Here is a 20067-nt window from a genome sequence, read left to right on the forward strand (position 1 = left end):
AGTGTTCATGTGGCTTACAGTGATGTTGTCTTCAGGCCGTCTACAAGGCTTGAATCATCTGTAGATTGAGAGCACTGGAAGATCATCTGCATGGCTTTAAAGTCATTATATGCTAAAACAATTTATTCCGTTCAACTACATTATTTTTTTCTGAAAGTTGCCCTATACTCACTATCTTGGAGGTCTTCCATACAAAGAATAAAATCTTTTTTATATCTCTACAGCTCATACGTCTGAATAGGAGTGTAAAAAATAAGTTAGTCATTTCAGCTAACTGTCGTAGCTCATCTTTTCAGCTCCTTTAAAGTCCACAGAATTGACATTTATGATAACTTGAGAGCAGGCGAACCTCGGGACAGTTCTGCTCTAAAGGCTTGAGGCATAGAAAGATGCCAAAATAAATCTACATCAGATTCCTCACATGGTAACTTGAAATACCCAAAATGAAAGATTCAGTCATGATTCATCAGGTCAGCATGAAATCTACATTTTCAAGATTGTGTTTTCATGTTTCTTGCAGCTGTTGAGTCATACCTCTCCTTTACACTATTCTCGGCAGTGTCTGCACACATCCAGCATTTATGACTTAAGAATACACGCTGCCATTGAACACTAAAATTGCATTGCACATGAAACATTTGTTGGTTTTGTCAGATATCATTATTCTTATTTCTTTTATTATTGTTCATCTTGTGAAGAAGTTTATGTCTGTAGTTAAATTTGAAGCTGCCAAGCTAGCAACTGGTTAGTGTAGCCTGACATGTAAAGACTGTTTTTCAATGTGGTGTAGTGACATCCTGGAGTCACATATGCAATGAGATGTAATGTGTTAAGTAATGAGTAATTTAGCATACAGACACATGAGTGGTATCAGTCTTCTCATACAGTATGACTCTAAAAAAGAAACGCAATGACAAACTACCCCTTTAATTGTATCATCTATAAAAAAAAATTAACAATATGATATTGCACAATTTTTTCATTTGGCAAAGTTTGTTTGAATAGTGAATTGTTCTTAAGGATCAGATGTCAAATTCACTAATAGCGATATACACTTACTGCACTGTAGATGATTGATTTGCTGCCAGTTCAATGCCTCCGGGATTTTCTCCACACTATCTATCTGCATAAGTCAAGTTAATATCATGCAACTTCTTTGGTCATCAGGGACCAGTGATGAGGATGTGAAGCTGTTTGACTTAACCTCCCTCAGATTGAATTATGAAGCCCAGTGAAGGACCTGTGCAAAGTCACACGGGTTCTCAAACCCTCTGTGTCTTATGGATACATATGGACACATTTTAAGTTTTTTTAAAAATAGTACACCCTGATGTGTTTGACCGGGCGCCCAAAGACGGCAATCACAAAAGAGAGCATCAGTGGATGTAAATCAGTCTGTCCAGAGTGTGGAGAAAAGATGCATTACAGGTTTCTCTCCCCTCTCCTCCTCCTGTTTGCTCCTCTTTTACATTAGCTGAGCTTCGAAGGATCACAGTAAACACGGATGGAGGGGCTGAATCAATATCTCATGAGATGAGGTTCCCTTCTTTCAGTTGTGCTCTACACCGTCAGTCCACCATCCCCCTATTCATCTCATGTTTTTCCACCCCTACATTCTCCCCCATGATGCCTCCCTGGAGTGAAGTGGGAATTATGCATCGATTCTTGTTCTGTGTGGTGAAAAGGTATAATGTCTGAGCTAAGCTGCGCATTGTGGAACTCAGTGTGTGTTAGTGAAACACATCTGACAGGTTCCATGTTGTTTATTCAAAGTGGATCGTACAGAACAGCACTGCAGAATTCCAAAGTGAAATAAATGAAACTGTAAAAAGTTGTCTTTTAAAGACATTGTGACTATCTAAGGTGTAGTCATTTATATTGTTCCTGCAGTGGTCTTTGGAGGAATAGAAGGTGTGCTCTGCTGCAGGTTTGGTGGTGTTGACCTGCGACACCTGCAACAGGCTCAGGGATGCTGTTGAGCATATAGATAAGGACCTGTCTGCCCTTGCGTTTGGCCTGTGGTGTTTTTATGTGGGGCTGGTTGATATGCGGGTGTTTTGTCAGGACCTGAAAGGAAGGTCATTTGTCTTTGCTGTTGAGTGACACATCAGGACCACTTTTCCTGCATGTGTAGGCCTTTTCCTTTTGTTTTTATTTCTCTCCTGTGTCTGTATGTGTAGCAAGAGAGGTTTGGGGGTGGGAGGGTGCGGATGTTGTGATTGAGACCAGTGAGGGAGGGGCAGCAGGACAGAGTGGTGGTGAGTGTCTCTTTGTTATGTCAGGTTTTTATGGTTGTGTTGACTTAATGGAGGGGCAAAAGAGAGAAGATCATGACCTGTCACCGTATAGGAAAGGATTTAGAATCTGTCAGCTGAGCTCAAAAAGACTGCATGATTTTGATTTTGTTCTGAGCCCTGTCCTTTTCTTTTGTCTCTGTTGTCTGTAACCTCATGATCCTCACATGAAATGGAACAGGACTTAATGAAGCCATTCAGGCCTTCAGCCCTGCCCAGCCCTGGGCATAGATTATGTTTTTCAGAAAGCTCCCTTTTGCTGCAGTGAAATCCAGTAGTTGGTAAGAGGGAAGAGGGAACAGAACTCCACTGCCTGCAGGCTGCTGTATTGATTAGTCGCCTACTTTAGCTCTATGTGCTGCAAACTGCAAAAATCAGCCTGTCCTCTCACAAGCAAAACTTTTGTTTTTGCAACTGAAAGAGCCTCCTTGTGAGAATAAGAACTGTGGCTGTGACATCTGCTTGCTATAAATATTGTAGTTTTTTTTTTCATAAATCAATATGTTAAAGCATCACTGACTTATTCAGTTATTCTGCCTTGACTGTGTCTAGACAAAGCAATTTAGTTTCAGCGATAGTCTTCTTTCATGCTTATCATCTCCGCATGCCGGCAAAGGAGAAGCCTACTGCCTAGATGACCAGAGGCCATTATATCCACCATTGATGTACAGCCAGAACGAACACGATCTTCTGAGCTTCCTGCCTATCCGTCCTCATCACAGTTACAGTGCACATACACACTGGCACACATGAGCACGTGCACACCCAAACATGGACTTAAAATGTGTGTGTGACACAATCAGGGTCAGACTGTCTGTCTTTGTCACGGTCTTTGTATAGGATGAGGCAGACATTAAGTCATCCCCTAGTTAACCCATTTAATTAATATATATAAATATCAATTGCCCTCTCACCACCTCTGGAGTGGTGTGTGTGTGTGTGTGTCTTCCTCAAGCTTGGGCCCTCTACTAGAGGCCTGGGAGTTTGAGGGTTCTGTGCAGTATCTTAGCTGTTCCTAGGACTGTGCTCTTCTGGACAGCGACCACCAATGTTGTATTTGGAAACTGTTGGAGCCACTCTTCCAGTTTGGGGGTCACAGCCCGCAGTGCCCCAATTACCACTGGCAGCACTGTTGCTTTTAATCTTTTCTAGCTCCTCTTTCAGCCCTTGGTATTTTTCAAGCTTCTCGTGTTCCTTCTTCTTGATATTGCTGTCGCTTGGGATCATGTCACGTCTATCATTACTGCCTTTTTCTGTCGTTTGCTGACCATCACAATGTCCGGCAGGTCCGCCATCATCATTTTGTCAGTATGTATCTGGAAGTCCCACAGGATCTTAGTTTGGTCATTCTCAACCAACTTGGGAGGGCTCTTCCGTTCTGACCGTGGGACTTAAAGCCCAGACTCAGTGTATATGTTCCTGTATGCTATGCCAGTCACTTGGTTATAAAGTATTTTATAAGTGCCCAATAATAATAATAATACAGCCCATTCATTGTGAAACCTGCAAAACTAAAGACATTTCCGTCAGACTCAGCTGTGTGTTTTGTGCTGCAGTTGACTTCTCCATCGTAGCCTGTGCAGCACAGGGGTTCCCACAGGTCTGCAGGCTTGGCATGGAGACTCTCCTGTGGCTGCACAAAAGCACTGAGTCACTGAGGCCCCTGTATGTCGATACCAAGAGAGTCACTGTGTGCAGGCAGGCCTTTCCGTTGTAGTCTGTGTTTGTCTGGCTTGACTGAGCCTGCTTTATCAATGGAGAGCCAGTACACAGAGAGGAGACAATGTTATCAGCTGAATCTGTGTGCCTCTGGCTGCCTCTCTGGGTGCGTCTGCTGGCACTGACACAGAATACCAATTGCCCTGTAAGCTTTCAAACATTTAAATCTTTTTATTTCTCACTGCCATCCTCACTGCTCCCTGCACACTCCAAGCTGCATAGTCCAAGCTCACTTTCCCCTGTCAGGATTTTGTACCCTTTAATCTTCAGTCCGTTGACCCGTGGAATGGTCAAACAAAAGGATGAGTAGCTGTAAGAAGGATGGAGGGAGGTGTGGTGCAAAGAGGGAGCAGAGTGGGTCAATCTCCACACTCCCCATATTAGCGCTCTGATTTCTCCTCAGCCCAGGCAAGTCCCGGAGCTCTCTAATGACCGTGGAGCCTCAGCACTTAGTTAAGGATCATAATGGAAATGGTTGTTGTCATTTGGAGGTTTATTATGGAGGGAATGGCCACTTAAAGGATTATGGACAAGGATGTATAAAACTGAGTGAAAATATTTGACCTTCTATTAGGAGTAAAAAGAAAGAAATGGGACAAGATTCAAGAATACAAAAAGGTTGTAAAATGGTAAAGTGGGCAGTTTGTATTGTTCTGTTAGACTTAAGGAATTATGATCACTGACACCTTTCTGTATCTCCGTTTGTTCTGCGTTCATGAATCTGTGAGTGAATCATGGTGTTTATCAGACTATATCCTGAGGGAGAGGATATGTGTGGAACACAGCTTCTAAAATTTTGGTGGGATAAAACAAGACATTGTCAACAGGGGCTTCCGGAAATTCAGATTGGCAGCAAATCAAGAAAATAACTGGCAGATTAATTGTTAAATAATTATTATTTGTAGCCCTAATCCTTCATAGTGTAAAGGGAATACACATTGTCTGTTGTCTGTGGAGTTGAAACTGTTAAGTGTAACTATTAGATGTCGATTGACAGGACACTGATGATCAGTTATTCATCATTCACGTATCAAGAAATGTGAAATGCAATGATTTCTTGTCTTCTCAGTTACATTTAATTTTAAATAGATTTTTTCTTCCCCCCTGTCTGTGTGCATCGGGACACTCAGTGGACAAGCCTTGTCTCATCTTCACTCAGTGTTTTTTTTTTTTTTCTTCATTTTCCCTTCCAGCCTGATGGCACTTGTTCCCTGCACAAATGAATGGCAGGAGTCAGGGATGAATACCAGTGAAGTGCATGTAGCCATGTGCATTTTATAAAATGTGTTTGTGTGGTGGCCTGTCCTTAAGGGCAGGACATGTGTTTTTGTGGTCGACTTGCTCATGATCTCCTGCAGGGCACAGTACCAAGCAAAGGGAACACTACATATGACACACTTACAGCTGGTATAGTTTGTGCAGTGTGTTAGTGCTCTAATATGTTGGTTTCCTGACTGTTCACACTGATTAGAGCTTGACCTCTTTATACCGTGACCCTATGTTAAAAGATGTCTCTTAGATTCTGAAAAAAAATTTACCATTGTGGAAGATAGATGGCCCACAGTATAAGTTCACACTGTGTCACTGGGTGTGCTGAATCCACAATGTCATGCACAGAGTTAGGAGTTAGGATGGATTTGAGGAGAAAGAGCAGAAAATAAAGAGGGGATCCAGAAAACAAATTCTAGACCCAGCTGTCTCTCTGTCTACCAATTCAGTGTCCATTCAGCCAGACACTGAGCACACTTAAGTGATAGGCATTCTGGGAAATAATCCAAGGGTCTTTCTTATCATGAGCCAAATTAAATCACTTTAACAAGCCACATCTCTTCAACTAAACGCAGCCTGTCCCCTGGCAGACCTTTCAGCCTCACGCAGCATGTACTGTGCACATTGTGTTGGTGAGAAAGCGACAGATGTTTAACCATTGCAGATTTGTTGTAACTGGCTGGGATTCTCCAGCATGGAGCACATTTAGCCGTTTTTCAGCTGTTATCCTGCATTATAGTTCCTCTTTTTCCTCGAGTGTCAGTATGATAGCATATTGTTGTCAGAGGAATAATAGGCTTCTGTTTGCTAAATAGCATTTCACTAAGGAGGAACAGAAAGAAGGGTAATTTACCCTCCTCACCGTTTATAAAATATTCATATCAGTCTGGTTCACTGTTTAGACAGTAACTCATGTAATAGAACAGCTTTGAATGGTGCAGCAGAGCATGCCTGAGCATTATAATGATAAACTATAAACGTCCCTGTTGATTCGCTCAAGGACTCCTTGTGGCTCATGAACACACACAATGTTAGACTTTATTTCAGTAACTGAGGGATTTTGTCTTTGCTGTTGAGTAATAAAAGGACACCACACTAGATTATTTTTATTTGTAAACAGTTCAGATTCATAACATGTGTTGCTGAGATGTTTAAAATATGTTTTTAAGAATGTAATACATCTAAACATCTGCTCCATGCATTAATTGTGTTAGTGTGGCCGACCTCCATTCTTGCTGGCCTGTGATTACCCAGCTTCCCCTTACTTGTGAAAATGTGCTTGTGTGCTTTTATAGTTGACAGATCTCTTGAGTTGGCACTTTTCCCTGTGGCTGAGAAGCACACGGGGACATTTCTGTGTCCTTGTTGAAGGGTAATGTTTGAGTCCCATAAAGTCCAGTAACTAATCATGGACATGGCTTCTAAGCTCATCAGAGTTTGAGGCTACTGAATATAGCAAACTGAAAAGGAATTGTATTAAGCTTCATTTAAACCCACTCTGATTGGGTGTCAGAACAAGTCTAACTTTTGTACGATGGTTAATAGCCTCACCTGAAATTGTACCCTCAGTTTACCTGCACAAACATCACAATGGTTTCATTGTGATATCAGCTTGGACTTGACGCTGGACGTGACACTTGAAGAAGTCATTGCAAGCAGCAGGTGGGGCGTTTGAGAGAACTCTGCTTTTAGGATGCAGGGAGGGTTTAATTAAGGACCATATTGAGTTGCATTATGGGTAGTGTAGGATCCGGTGTTTCTGGAGTTTGATCAACATAAAAATAAACATTTAAATTCAGGACACACTTTAACCGTTCTTTTCTTAACCTGCATCTGGTGAGTCCCACAACTTTATTGACTGCAATACTGAATATCCAGAGAATCCCTTGAAGATATATACCTTCTTTATAATTAAAATTGACAGACCATGAAGACGCTCATGAATTTGTGAAGTGGAAACTCAAGTTCATTCTTCATATTCTTCTGTTCTGTTTGCTTTCCTCCATGTATGCACTGTGGTCAAACTTGCATTTGTCAAAAGCAGTGAGTGAGTCAAAAATAGAGGTTGTGTGTTTGTGTTCGGTTTACCCACTTCGGGGTGATGTGTGTGACACATCGCATGCTGCTTCTGCTCCTGACGTCTGTCTCTTCCATTTCCTGTGCTCTCGCTGCCGTGGTTGTTTGTGAGATTCTTAGCTGTTGTTTCGTTCTGCCCTCGAGCAAATGAACTCACACATTTCCAAGCATGCAGGTACTCGTGTTGCAGACATCTATTTAACTGTTTATCTGATCCCCGTGTCTCTCACAGACACTCATTTCTCTTCATGACAGCTGTGTAGCTTGTCAGCCACAGTCCTGCATGTCTCTCTCCATGGTACTGAAATCCCTGATCCAGTTGGCTAGGCCGACCATCTGGACAGAACACAACAGTGTGCATGTGTGTGTGTTGCTCATAAAAATTTTCTGACTACTACCCTGATTTCTACTTCCCCATAACTTATCAAAATATTTGCAGAGCAGACAGAGAGGGATTGGCGCTCAACAAGCTGTCTGGTTGATATTTAAATCCATATTCAAGGCTGTCCTCTCTCAGATTTAGCATACATATAACATAAAGAGATGAATACAATTTATTGATTGTTTATCTGTCTTTAATCCACATCTATCCTGGCAATTTCAATTCTCAGTCTTCTCAATTCTCAAACTCCAACTTCACAACATTTGAGCATTTAGCTCAAAGCTTTGCTCTGTGGGCAGCCTACATCAGCTACTAGCTTTACATCAGCATCACTATAATATCTGTAAATAAACTTATTTTAAACTTGTTTAAACTTGTGCTTCTGGCTACACCTGGTCTGTCTCCCTGAAAGTTTGGTGGAGATTAATTGCTGTTGTCTAAAATATTTCTCTCCTATTCTCCCTCCTGGGTTTAAAAATAAACTCCTACTATATATAGATACACACATACATGATCTCACACACCCACAGGTCCTCCCCTGACTCCTCATTAGGAGGTGAAGCAGAAAGGGAAGGATTTCAGGGTTGCACATACTCCTTTCACAGTGGTGAAGGGGTGGGTTTGTTCTCTCTCTCTCTGCCCCTCCTTCCATGGCCCCAGGGATGAATATCTATAGAAGGGGAGTGTATTGTCTGGACTTTATCCACAGAAGCACAGAAGGCCGGGGAGCCTCAAGGTTGAATGCATTATAGGGGTTTCAGTACACAAAACCAAACAGGCTGCCAATCTGTGACTACATATTAATATCATCCCCAGGAAATAGTATTAAAGTTTAATGTTCTGCACTGTTCTTCGTGTTATCTGGCTTGAATAACTGTGTTATGTTTGCCAATTAGGACACAGATACAAGACCAGTGCAAAGCCGTCACTATAATGATACAGTATGCAGTAGTGTCGATGACATTTATCTAATTAGCTGGAAAAACACAGAGCTGTCACAGCATTATTTTTAGCCCGCCGGAAGCTGTGGTGAAAGAGCGTCAGGAGGGCCAGAGCATACTGTGCTCCATCATGCCTCAGCCATCATGTTACTCATGTTTTCCTTTAAGAGGTGCCGTGTGCACATACAGCAGACCAACTTCGAGAAGCACGACTCATCCCATGAAGGAGGGTTGTTATGAAACCATCTGCCTCTTGTTATACCTCCAAGACCCACCGATGCTCCATGGATGAGTTGCTGCTGAATCACTGCCTTCAACTGGGACAATCCTCCTGTCTGTGTGTGCTTCTGCCACACACTGTCAGGCTTAATTCTGAAAAAAAAAAGAATGTAGCACTCATGTAAAAAGTGTAAAAAGTTGACATAGAGCCTCTGGCTGGATTCTTCTTCACTTATCCATCCATCCATTTTCTATACCGCTTATTTGTCAGGGTCGCGGGGGAGCTGGAGCCTATCTTCTTCACTTATTCTTGGATCAAATATTTCCACATTAAAGTCAAACTTCATGTATGTATGTTTCATGTACAGCCTATTTGCTAAGAGGATCAATATCACTTTCTTATTGGTTCTTTAAATGCTACAGCCAGCAGAAACTTATCTAAGGAGCCAGGGGGAAACAGCTAGCATGCCTCACTAATTGACAATTAATCACATTTGTTTAATCTGTACAGAAACTAAAGTGTAAGAACAAGAAGTTCTGGTTTTGCAGGGGGTTATTTGCCAGACTATTTCTTGAGAGCAGTAACTTCCTGAAATCACCCACTTCGGGTCATTCCTTCCAGCCGAGAGGTAATCCTGCAAATACACATAAGGTTTTGCAGATTAAACAGACAAGACACAAGGTGTTAATTAGTGAGCTGTAGAGGTGCTGAAAGGAGGGTTTTGTTTTAAACAGAGCCAGACAAGCTGTTGTTCCCTGCTTCCAGTTTCAATGCTAAACTAACTCAAGCATCCTAGTGAGCCCACAGACATGAGAGTGGTATCGGTTTTCTCTTCCAATGCCTGGCAATCCCTTTATTTCTATATTTCTGAACATGTTGAATTTGATGAACTGTTGATTTATAACAATTTAGCATTAAGAAGTCTGACATTCTTCAAACTAAGTTTGTGAAAATCTCAGGTATTGTTGTAGCATCAGAAAGAAAAAAACTTCAGACAAGACCCAACTCTTTCTGTTTCGAATTGGCCGCTTGTGACAAAGCAGTAAAGATAAATCAACTGTGTGAACTGTTCCGTACTTCTGGCCAAGTCTGTTTTGCACAATTTGCTCTGTCCTAAAATCCTTGCTCTCGCCTTCGACTTGATGATTCATTAAGTCCAACAGCAGGACTCTATGGGACCAGATTTTTTGCTCCTGCTCCTGCGGGGTCCAGCTGTTGCTGTGAGGCCTGCTCGGATGTTGACAGCCTCTCATCTGAAGGGGGAATGCACGCTCATTCAGTCTGTCTGTGCTTAGAATTAATCAGCTGTTTTGTTCCTGAGGCCCTCCCTCTTCATCATTCACTACAATCACACTGTGCCTCCCCAGAGAGAGAGAGAGAGAGAGAGAGAGAGAGAGAGAGAGAGAGAGAGAGAGAGCTGGGGTGAGCAATCAGCAGAGTGTGAACAAGAATGTGCAGAGAGGCGTAAAGGGAATATAAAGCAGAGTTATAATGCAGCAGTTATTTTTTTTTTACATTTTCCAGTCATTACAAAGCAAGTCCTTGAAGAGGGTGTCTGTTCTGGCTAAATGTTATGTATATTTACAACCATATAGACCGATTATTACTGTCACTTACTGACACACTAACATTTTTGACTCACAGGGTAAAACAAAAGGGACTGTTGAATTAGAATAAATTTGAGTGCCAAGGGAGTCAGTGCCTTTCTAAATGAGTGCTTTAGTTAACCCCATTTACAGCATGTACACGGACGTTTATATTGACACAATTTAAAAGTGTTTGTATCATTTTAATTTGTTTAGGCTGTTTCACTGGGGACTAGATCTATTGTGCACACCAGTATTTACACTTGCTCTGCTGGCTGATCACAAGTGACGGGGGGAGGCAGTCAATAAAGCTAATTAGGTGAAGTTCAGATCTCTCTGCAGGCAAACTGGCTCTTCTCATCCACTCACAAACAACTACACGCTAATTTATGCTGCTTTTGTTAAAGCTATAGTACGATATTTTTAGAAATGCACTTATTTGTTCTGTTGGGATTAGAGAGGATCGTGTGGCCCTGTTGGCGTAGCTTAGCATAAACAGGAAACGGGAGAAACGGCTAACCTTGCCCTGTCCAAAGGCAAGAAACTCTGCATCAATAATTAACACATGTATATCTAACCAAAGTGTAAATGGAAAAAAAAAAAAAAAAAAGTTGTGGATTTATGGGGAGTCTTACTGGCTAAACATCCACAGGATGGCCCCGCCTGTCTAGGACTAAAGAAGATTTCTGGCTCTAACAAATTACCCCTGTCTAATAATAGGACCTCAGTGCACTACACTCTGCTCATTTAATCCGTTAGCTCATGAATCAGAAGTGAATAGAAAAATGAAAAATGATCAGAAAGGAAAGACAGCTGTGCATTGGAGCTCGTGTCTTTTCCAAGTAATGGATGCTTGTACCTTATAAATGATTCATCTCAAACAGACAAAATGTTGTCATTATGTCAAAGTGGGTGTGGTAAGACTATTTGTGAATTATTAATTCTCCAGGCCAAAATATACGACTCTGTTATGCTTTAGGCTGCGTTGAGTAGATAACTTGGTCCAGGAACTGCACCCTGAAGACTGTAATAACTACATATGCTGTACTGTTTACAGTTTCCTGTGGTAATTGGAACCATAATTTTCAGAGGAGACAGTAATGATCCACTGTCTCTCACACAGGCCACAGTGGGCAACATACCCATTTTCCTGCTGATCTTCTGAGAAAATAGGTATGATTCATAGTCTTTATCGAACCGCTAAGGAATAGTGTGCCATTATAAGTCATGAAATGACTGATATTCTTTCTACAGGCAATTAGGAGTGCACATTCATACAATATAGATGTTGTTTCTTTAACCTTGCACAAAGTACCTAAATCTCACTTTGGCATCTGAGCTGTTGTGCATTTGTTGCAGCATTAGTTTGCACAGTATGCCTGGCATGGAAGGCCTGTTTTGCTGTTGATGCGTGCTTTGATTTTCTCAATCAAGTTTTGGCTTCTTTATCATGACAAGTCAGCTCTCAGTGCTGTGAAAACCTGTGTCAGGAAAATGGGAACAGTGTGTCTATTGATCACGATGAAACATCATCCCACACAGAGAGAAAGCAGGTATCACTGAGGGCCAGGCCCTGCACGCCTGCTGTCAGTACTGTCGGGGGTCAAAAGTACAGCAGGAATACGCCTAGTGACTGTTACCGTGAAAAATGTGCTGCATTTATTCTGTGTGCTAATCTAGGTGCGAATCCTTCACACAGATTGTTGTTGTATATGACAAGATTTACATCAGTTTTTACTTCATAAAAGATGTTTGTTGGTCATTTTACTATATATATTTGTTATTGTTTTAATTTTGGCAACCTATTATTTTACACTGAACGTTTCCTCTGACCATCCCTCTTTGTCTTCCTCTCCAGGCGTTCGGCCAGGCTTACACCAACCAGCGTAAGGTGGCAGAGGATGGGGAGACCAACGAGGAGACTTTGCTGCAGGAGTCAGCCTGTAAAGAGACCTACTACATGGGCCGTCTGTTGGAGCTGCAGACGGAGGTAACACTAAGCCGTTCTGTGGCGTCCAACGCCCAGGCTGAGAACGAGAGGCTCAACGCACTCGTGCAGGAGCTACGAGAGGTGAGGTAGTCGACTTTTACAGAGTGTGCACCCTTAGGGGGTTATCACTTGTCACACTAACCTTGTCATCATCTTGTCAGATGATACAAGTGAGAAAACAGCATCCCGGTATCCGACGGTAGAACTCATTTTTTGGTGTATATTCTCGTTTTAGTAATACCTTGACATCCTAGCATGTTTTTTATTTGTATTTACTAATATAGATCAACTGATATAATATAGATTAACTAACATGGGACAACGTGTTATCATCTTGATTTTTAATAGCATATGAACTTTTGTTATGTTTTTAGCAGTGTATAATAGAAATGTAGCAACTGGTGTGTGATTAAATGACATTTTTTGTTAGTTTTAGAATTTACTTTGAAGTTTAAATGTTCAAAATCTTCTGCAATTGGATAAAGGTTTAGTTTTTGTTGGGTGTGGGGTGAATTTCATTTATTTTGAGAGGTGCTGTCACTGAATACACTTTGTTTCCCAGGTTAGTCCATGGTTATGATAACTTTGTGAAGAGTTTTAGTAGGTGACTGACAGAGCAAACTGTTAAAACAAAGTAAAGATCTCATTCGTTTGCTGTAATTTCTTGAATTTTAAGCCAGCTACTTTTTGCATAGCCTAGCTTTATTCATATTATTTTACATGAGATCGGTATGTTTGATGAGGGTCAGAAGGAAGAGAGGAGTCAGACCTCACACAGAGAAAATAGGCGTGTGCGTACGTGCAAACGCAACCTGCGTTTGTAGATGTCTGCAGCCGCTGTGTCGAACAACACAGGAGTTCGAGTGGGGGTCAGACGCGGTGGCCACGACCCCATTGTGGGGGCCAAATCCTGTGCTAAGCTGGGGAATAAGTGAAATGCCCTGAGCTCGGCACATGTGTGAGCCACGCTGCTCTCATCACACAACCAGCACTACACCCACAGGACACACACTCATTCACTGTATTCATCAGGGACTGTTGTGAGGCTGAGTTGTGACTGTCTGTGTGTGCTATTTTCAGAACATGCGGCAGACGATGACATATACATGTACATCATAAGTCTGTGTGGTTATATGATGTCATACACGGCTGGTCAGTTAGTGGAGATATTTCACATATTGAACAAAATATTTATTTTTTTTATTTCAAAGCTGTTTTTCCTCACATGCACACCTGTTACCTGCTGGCATCATGATTGCGACACTTTGATCACGCATTCATCAAATGGCTTCTGGCTCTCTTTGAAAGCTTCATTCACAGGTGTGATGCCCGTTAATTAGGAGGAGTTTCCTTTTTCGTCCTGAGAAGCAGATGTTGCAGCCACACTGGGAGCTTCATTTGTCACAAGTCACATCTAATCAAAAGTTTTTTTTGTGGGTTCCAGGCAGCGTTTCACAAACACTATTAACATATATAGATTCATCAAGAAAAATAGTTTATTTTAGCCAGAGAAAGTTTGCTTTTCCTATTTTAAGTCAGACATCAGAACACAAAATAATTAAGAAATAGGTTGAATTTACATACCTTGCAATGATAGGTTTTCATGAATTCACAATACCCCAGTTTATCCCAAGAAGAAGACAGTTGTGCCTTAACTTAGAAAAAAATATCTAAGCATAACAAAGGTCACTGTATATTTACTGTGTTAACATTTTCTATTTATGCCCCATTACCCCAGCAACAGAGATGATGATGAATGAACGCAGGATGACTGGACTTTTGCCATATTTGTCTTTGTATCATGAATCCAATAAAGCTGTCACAGTCACAGTCTGCGCTGTGAACTACAGATCGGGGTGAGCCGCCCCTGTGGCGGGCCCTTTGCCAGTGTTGTGTGCCGCACTGTCCCTGACCCCAGCCACTGTAGCCCCTGATGAGCCACTCCTCTATAGAGCCGCACTGACTGATAATTGGCATCTAATCCTGTGCACTTCATACCCAGCTCAGTGTAATTCCCTGCACTGTCATGAATATGTAATGGACAACATGTAGCAAGGGGAAGTCAGTATAATCAATAATGCAGCATTCAGCAGTGCTTTATTGTCTTATTCCTTATTTATGAAAATAGAGTTTGTTTTTAAAATGTCATTTGGTTTTTGTTTTCTCTTCCTGGATTTGTGTAAAAGCGTTTTCAGCACAGCTGTGGAAGAAGTCTTGCTGTAGTTGGGGCTCCATGAGCTTCATGAGTACATGAGCTGCTGTCAGCTACTGTACAAATCAAAAGCAAAAGCTTCAGCATATCATAATGGTCTTTAGTTTCAGTCCAGTTGCCAGTTCTAGAAGCATCCATCCACCCATCCCACCACTCACTCTCACGCACACACATGCACACACACAGTCCTGGATGTTCAAAGCAGTGAAGGGGCCATATGTGTCTTAGGTCTCTGAGTGTCTTCCTCCTGTGTGTGGACCAATCCGCTCCTTTCACTGTCACTGGGTCAGCACTTCTGCCATATGCACAAAGCATTGCAGGGGAGCTGCAGGCAGCTCTGCAGTGAGAGAAGTACACACATGCGTGTATATACTGTAAATTATTGTACATGTACATTCTTATGTGTACAGTTGCATTGCATTTGCACCTCATTTCTATTCTTAGAATAACACCATGAGTAATTATGTGAGCACAGGTGATTTTGCTGAGTTCTCAGTATATTCCCACTGCTGCCACCCACTTTACTTGGATTCCTGACTTTTGTGGCTGTTAGATTACTCTAACTGACATTTTATCTGGTCCAGCATGTGCTCATGCAGCAGCATACATACAGCAGGTGACCTGAGATAATGATCTGTCTGGGGTGCTGACTTGTGGCATTAAGATAATATATTTGTATGATACATTTGTTCATTCTCATGTTACCAGGAAAGGTGTGTACAGTATGGGTGGTCTGGCCTAAAGTATCAATAATATTTCATATTACAGTTCATCATTATGAGACCATGCTCACCTAATCACCTAAGCTGACGGGACAGCTTTAAACATCGAGACACATTTAGGTTATGAAGTGAATTCCAATCCTCTTCCTTTTATCTCTTCATTGTACCCATCTTTTTTTTTCCTCATATCTTCTTTCTCTGCTCCAGAGCAACGAGATGCTGGAGCTTCAGAGGAGCAGGATGAGGGAAGAGATCAAGGAGTACAAGTTCAGAGAGACCAGGCTGCTCCAAGATTACACAGAGCTGGAGGAGGAGAACATCACACTGCAGAAACTGGTGTCTACACTTAAGCAAAGCCAGGTCAGTACAAAGACCTTTGCCATTTTAGTCTCTACATAAATTAAAAACATTATTGCAGTGCAGAATTTCACTCACACATTTCTCAGTTGCACCTCACACCAGCAAAAATTTTGTCCCATACAGATTTCTAATGATGAGTCCTAAACCACCATCTCATTTGAGATTAATGACTCACACTCAATTTCCCAATATCACAATGGTTGATGGTGATATAGTTGCTCATCATATTTCCCTTTAGGAGCTACAGTACCTCCTGTTTAATTACACAGAGTCACTTTCTAATATGTGTGCTAGGCTGGACTAATTTAAGGTCATACACTGTATCTTCATAAAATCTCTCTTGATATTTAAGACTAGATATTAGATATGTAGTACTTACAGCAAAGGTTACAAAGATGTAAGTGAAGTCAAGTAAAAATGATGTTTTTACCACATCACCCAGATAATGTAGTGTGGCGTTTGAGTTTATTCAATATCACCTGGGTTTATTAATGTTTGAAGTGTAAAGTGTTCTTAACTTGTCTCCTGCTGTTCTTTTAGGTTTACTCACACCTTCCTATTTTGACCTGGGATTGGACCACTCAGTCCTTCACAAATAGGAGTCTTATGTTTCAGAGTCTAATTAAATACTTTTTTCTACTCTTCTCTTTTCCTGTTCCCCCCTGCTTCTCCTTTCTGCCTCTCCTCAGGTGGAGTATGAGGGATTAAAACATGAAAATAAAGTATTAGAGGAGGAGACCGTTCTTCTCAACAGTCAGCTCGAAGATGCATTGCGTCTGAAGGATATTTCTGAGGGTCAGTTGGAGGAGGCCCTTGATGCCCTCAAGAGTGAGCGGGAGCAGAAGAACAATCTGAGAAAGGAACTGGCTCACCACATCAATCTGAGTGACAGCGTCTATGGAGCAGGGGCCCATCTGGCGCTCACTGTCACTGGTGTTGAGGGCCTCAAGTTCCCCGAGGAGACCAACGGAATGAATGGCACCAACGGCAGCGCTATCGCTGCTGCTATTTGCAACAGTGAGGACAGCAATTGCCACAATGGCCACCTCCACACGGGCACCGGCTTGGCTAAGATGAATGGGGACTACCGAGGAGGTCGGAAAGGAGAAGGCCTGAACCCTGTGCCGGATCTGTTCAGTGAGCTCAGCCTGTCGGAGATGCAGAAGCTCAAACAGCAGCTACTACAGGTGCGTCACAACAAGGCCTCATATCACTATGTCATATCAGCAGGGTCACTAAATCCAGCAGTAAATCATCATAGCGTGGGACTGCTCATAATAATCCAAATAAAATCACTGGTGTTGACTGCCTCAAGGCACTTAGTTTTTGTCAGTACTATTGTATCACTAAAGTTTCCTTGAAAAATTTTCCTTGAGTGTCACCACCACTTGAATGTCACATTATGCTTTGAGTTACTGTCTAGATTTCAGTAGATTTCACTTGCTTTAAAGCTGCTCAGTTTTCTACAGAGGGATGACAAACCAGCAACACATGACACAAGAAGGCTATGTTGAGACAATTACCCACACTCGATTTCAGTTTTTAACATAGGTCTCATCAGTTGCCTTGCTGCATCTGTGTGGGTGTGTGTCTGTATTTGTTTGGAGTTTGAGTTTTTCTGTTGTTGCCCTGATGAAAGCAGCCGTGGTCACAGTGTGCCACTACTAACAGCAAGGAAATGACAAGGTGATGACAGTACGGGAACAAGGAATGAGGAAAAACAGGAAGAATGAGACATAATACTACATGCTGTAGTGGCACTCAAACAGCGTTTAAACAATATAATGATGTAAAGTAAATCTACTGAAATTTATTTTTCATTTGTTTGCAGATACAGACCAGACCTTTTCACACACATGGCAAAGGGAGCACATGCAGAGGCAAAACAGAGACATAAATTGTCTGTTTACAGACACAGGGCCAAAATAGATCACTAATATCTAAGAATGCATAATATACTCACAGTTAGACCACAGTTAATTATTTTGCTTTAAAATGCTACATTTAACATAAATGTAAATATAGAAGTTATATAATATGGTATGGAATACATATTGTGTTGACATACTGTAGATAAAATCTAGTTAAGTAATTACTGCACATTTTTTCCCTAGCTGTACTCCTTAGGGAAATGGAAAATTAGATTTGTGGCTGTTATGTTATCCATGTGCCTTTCTCTGTAAACACAATTATCACCAATCACTTTCATCTTTCGGGTTTCAGGTATTCTGGGAAAGATGCTAATGCCATCACCATCAGATTCATAACTACCAAGTGAATTTTGAAAAATCAATTTTGGGTCTCTTTAGTATTGACACTGTTAAAAAATATGGAATGCTGGGATTACGGCTCCAAAAACACTTAATTTCAATTCTCATTGTCCTTACCAAGTTTCGACACCAGTAAGTTCTACTACATTGTCATTGTAGACTTTTGGCCGGCTGGTATCATAGGCTACTTCTTTATCCTATGAGTTGCTTGTGTTTGTTCAGTTCCTGCATAGTAATAGTCACAACATACATGATCTTTATTTTCATTGGTCCCTTAATGTTATAATATATATATAATGTTAAAATGTGATAAATAATGTGATATAACTTAAATGTTAAATATACATGAGTGAATACCACAAATATCGCACTAGAGCACCAGCATCGCAGACCAAAACAAAGAAGGCACTGAAAGCACACTGCTCACGAAACTGTAAAATTAGACAGGGCTTTTCAAATATGAATAAAGATTTTGTTACTCGTTTGCCTATTTCTCACTTAAAATACTTTCAGGGCCAGTGTGACATTATTCGCTGTTCAGGATGCCATTGCCCCACAATATCTTTACGTAGCAAATAGTTGTTGGCTGCTATATTCATTTTCAAAAATTCTAAGTTTAACCTTTAAAATACTGCTCTGGGTTTTATTAATCTGTATGTAGCACTTCTTTCTCTTGACTTCCTGTCATATTGTACCCTCCCATCCTTCAGGTGGAGCGTGAGAAGACTGCACTGCTCATGAATCTGCAGGAGTCACAAACACAGCTGCAGCACACACAGGGCGCCCTGAGTGAGCAGAATGAGCGCGTCCACCGCCTCACAGAGCATGTCAATGCCATGAAATGTCTCAATGGAGACAAAGAGCTTGATGACCCACAGGAGAGTGAGAAACCTGATGGTGGCTCCTCATCACCACCAGCCAATGGTCACCATGATCCAGATATCAATGGGTACGAGATCCTGGAGTGTCAGTACAAGGTAGCAGTGACAGAGGTGATTGACCTGAAAGCAGAACTCAAGGCCCTGAAGGAGAAGTACAATCAGGCTGTGGAGGGGCAGGGCGACAGCCACAGTGACGACAAGGTCCAGACACTGACTGAACAGGTTTGTCGTTGTTACATGTGGTGTATATTGTTGTTTTTCATTGATCTTTGCTACTAATATCTTTTTTATTTGGCAATTCATTACCTTCACTCAATTCCGCTTTGTATCCTGTGATGTTCAACTGATTATTTTTCTAAGCAGGTAATTCAATTGGAGCGTAGTTACCGTGAAAGCCGGGAGAGGGTGGCGAGCCTGGAGGCAGAGCTTCGAGCAGCCACGAGCACAGCCACAGAGAGCCAGGGCATGCTGAACGCAGCACAGGATGAGCTGGTAACCTTCAGTGAGGAGCTGGCACAGCTCTACCACCACGTCTGTCTGTGCAACAATGAGACACCCAACCGCGTCATGTTGGACTACTACCGCCAGAGCCGCGTCACACGCAGCGGCAGCCTGAAAGGCTCAGACGACCCTCGGGCTTTGCTCTCGCCTCGCCTGGCCCGACGACTCGCTGCAGCGTCTGCAGCCTGCTCCTCCGAGTCCCCACGCAGTCCAATGGACTCCCCATCCAAAGATGCCCACAATGAGACAACAGCCAACACAGCGGACTCTTCATCCTTACATAGCAGCCCCACCCGTAACCCCATGGGCTCCCCAGCCATCAGCATCTCTCCTTGTCCATCTCCAGTTCCCTCTGAGGCAAGTGGGGACCTGCGGAAGGAGCCCATGAATATCTACAACCTTAACGCCATTATCAGAGACCAGATCAAACATCTTCAGAGGGCTGTTGACCGTTCGCTGCAGCTGTCCAGGCAGAGGGCTGCAGCCAGGGAGCTGGCACCTATGCTTGACAAGGACAAGGAGTTGTGCATGGAGGAGATACTCAAACTGAAGTCCCTACTCAGTACCAAGAGAGAGCAGATAGCCACACTCCGGCTTGTGCTGAAGGCCAATAAACAGGTGAAAGATGATTTCTCTTAGCACTT

The 20067-nt window shown here is 42.1% G+C and overlaps 1 protein-coding gene across 4 annotated transcripts in view; it reads left to right on the forward strand.

The window, feature by feature from the left end:
• Positions 1-20067, forward strand: part of bicd1a (bicaudal D homolog 1a) — a 30643-nt gene that overhangs the window by 4008 nt on the left and 6568 nt on the right. For 2 of the 4 annotated variants that reach the window (XM_046395086.1, XM_046395087.1), the window contains exons 2-6: positions 12346-12558; positions 15619-15771; positions 16461-16958; positions 18752-19144; positions 19286-20041. In XM_046395086.1, the coding sequence (XP_046251042.1) occupies positions 12346-12558; positions 15619-15771; positions 16461-16958; positions 18752-19144; positions 19286-20041 (2013 nt within the window). Of the gene's footprint in view, positions 1-12345; positions 12559-15618; positions 15772-16460; positions 16959-18751; positions 19145-19282; positions 20042-20067 lie in introns of all 4 variants that reach the window. The other 2 variants (XM_046395084.1, XM_046395085.1) reach the window with 1 other exon arrangement.

This window comes from Scatophagus argus, chromosome 7 (assembly GCF_020382885.2).
Source record: "Scatophagus argus isolate fScaArg1 chromosome 7, fScaArg1.pri, whole genome shotgun sequence".
Classification (NCBI taxonomy): domain Eukaryota; kingdom Metazoa; phylum Chordata; class Actinopteri; family Scatophagidae; genus Scatophagus; species Scatophagus argus.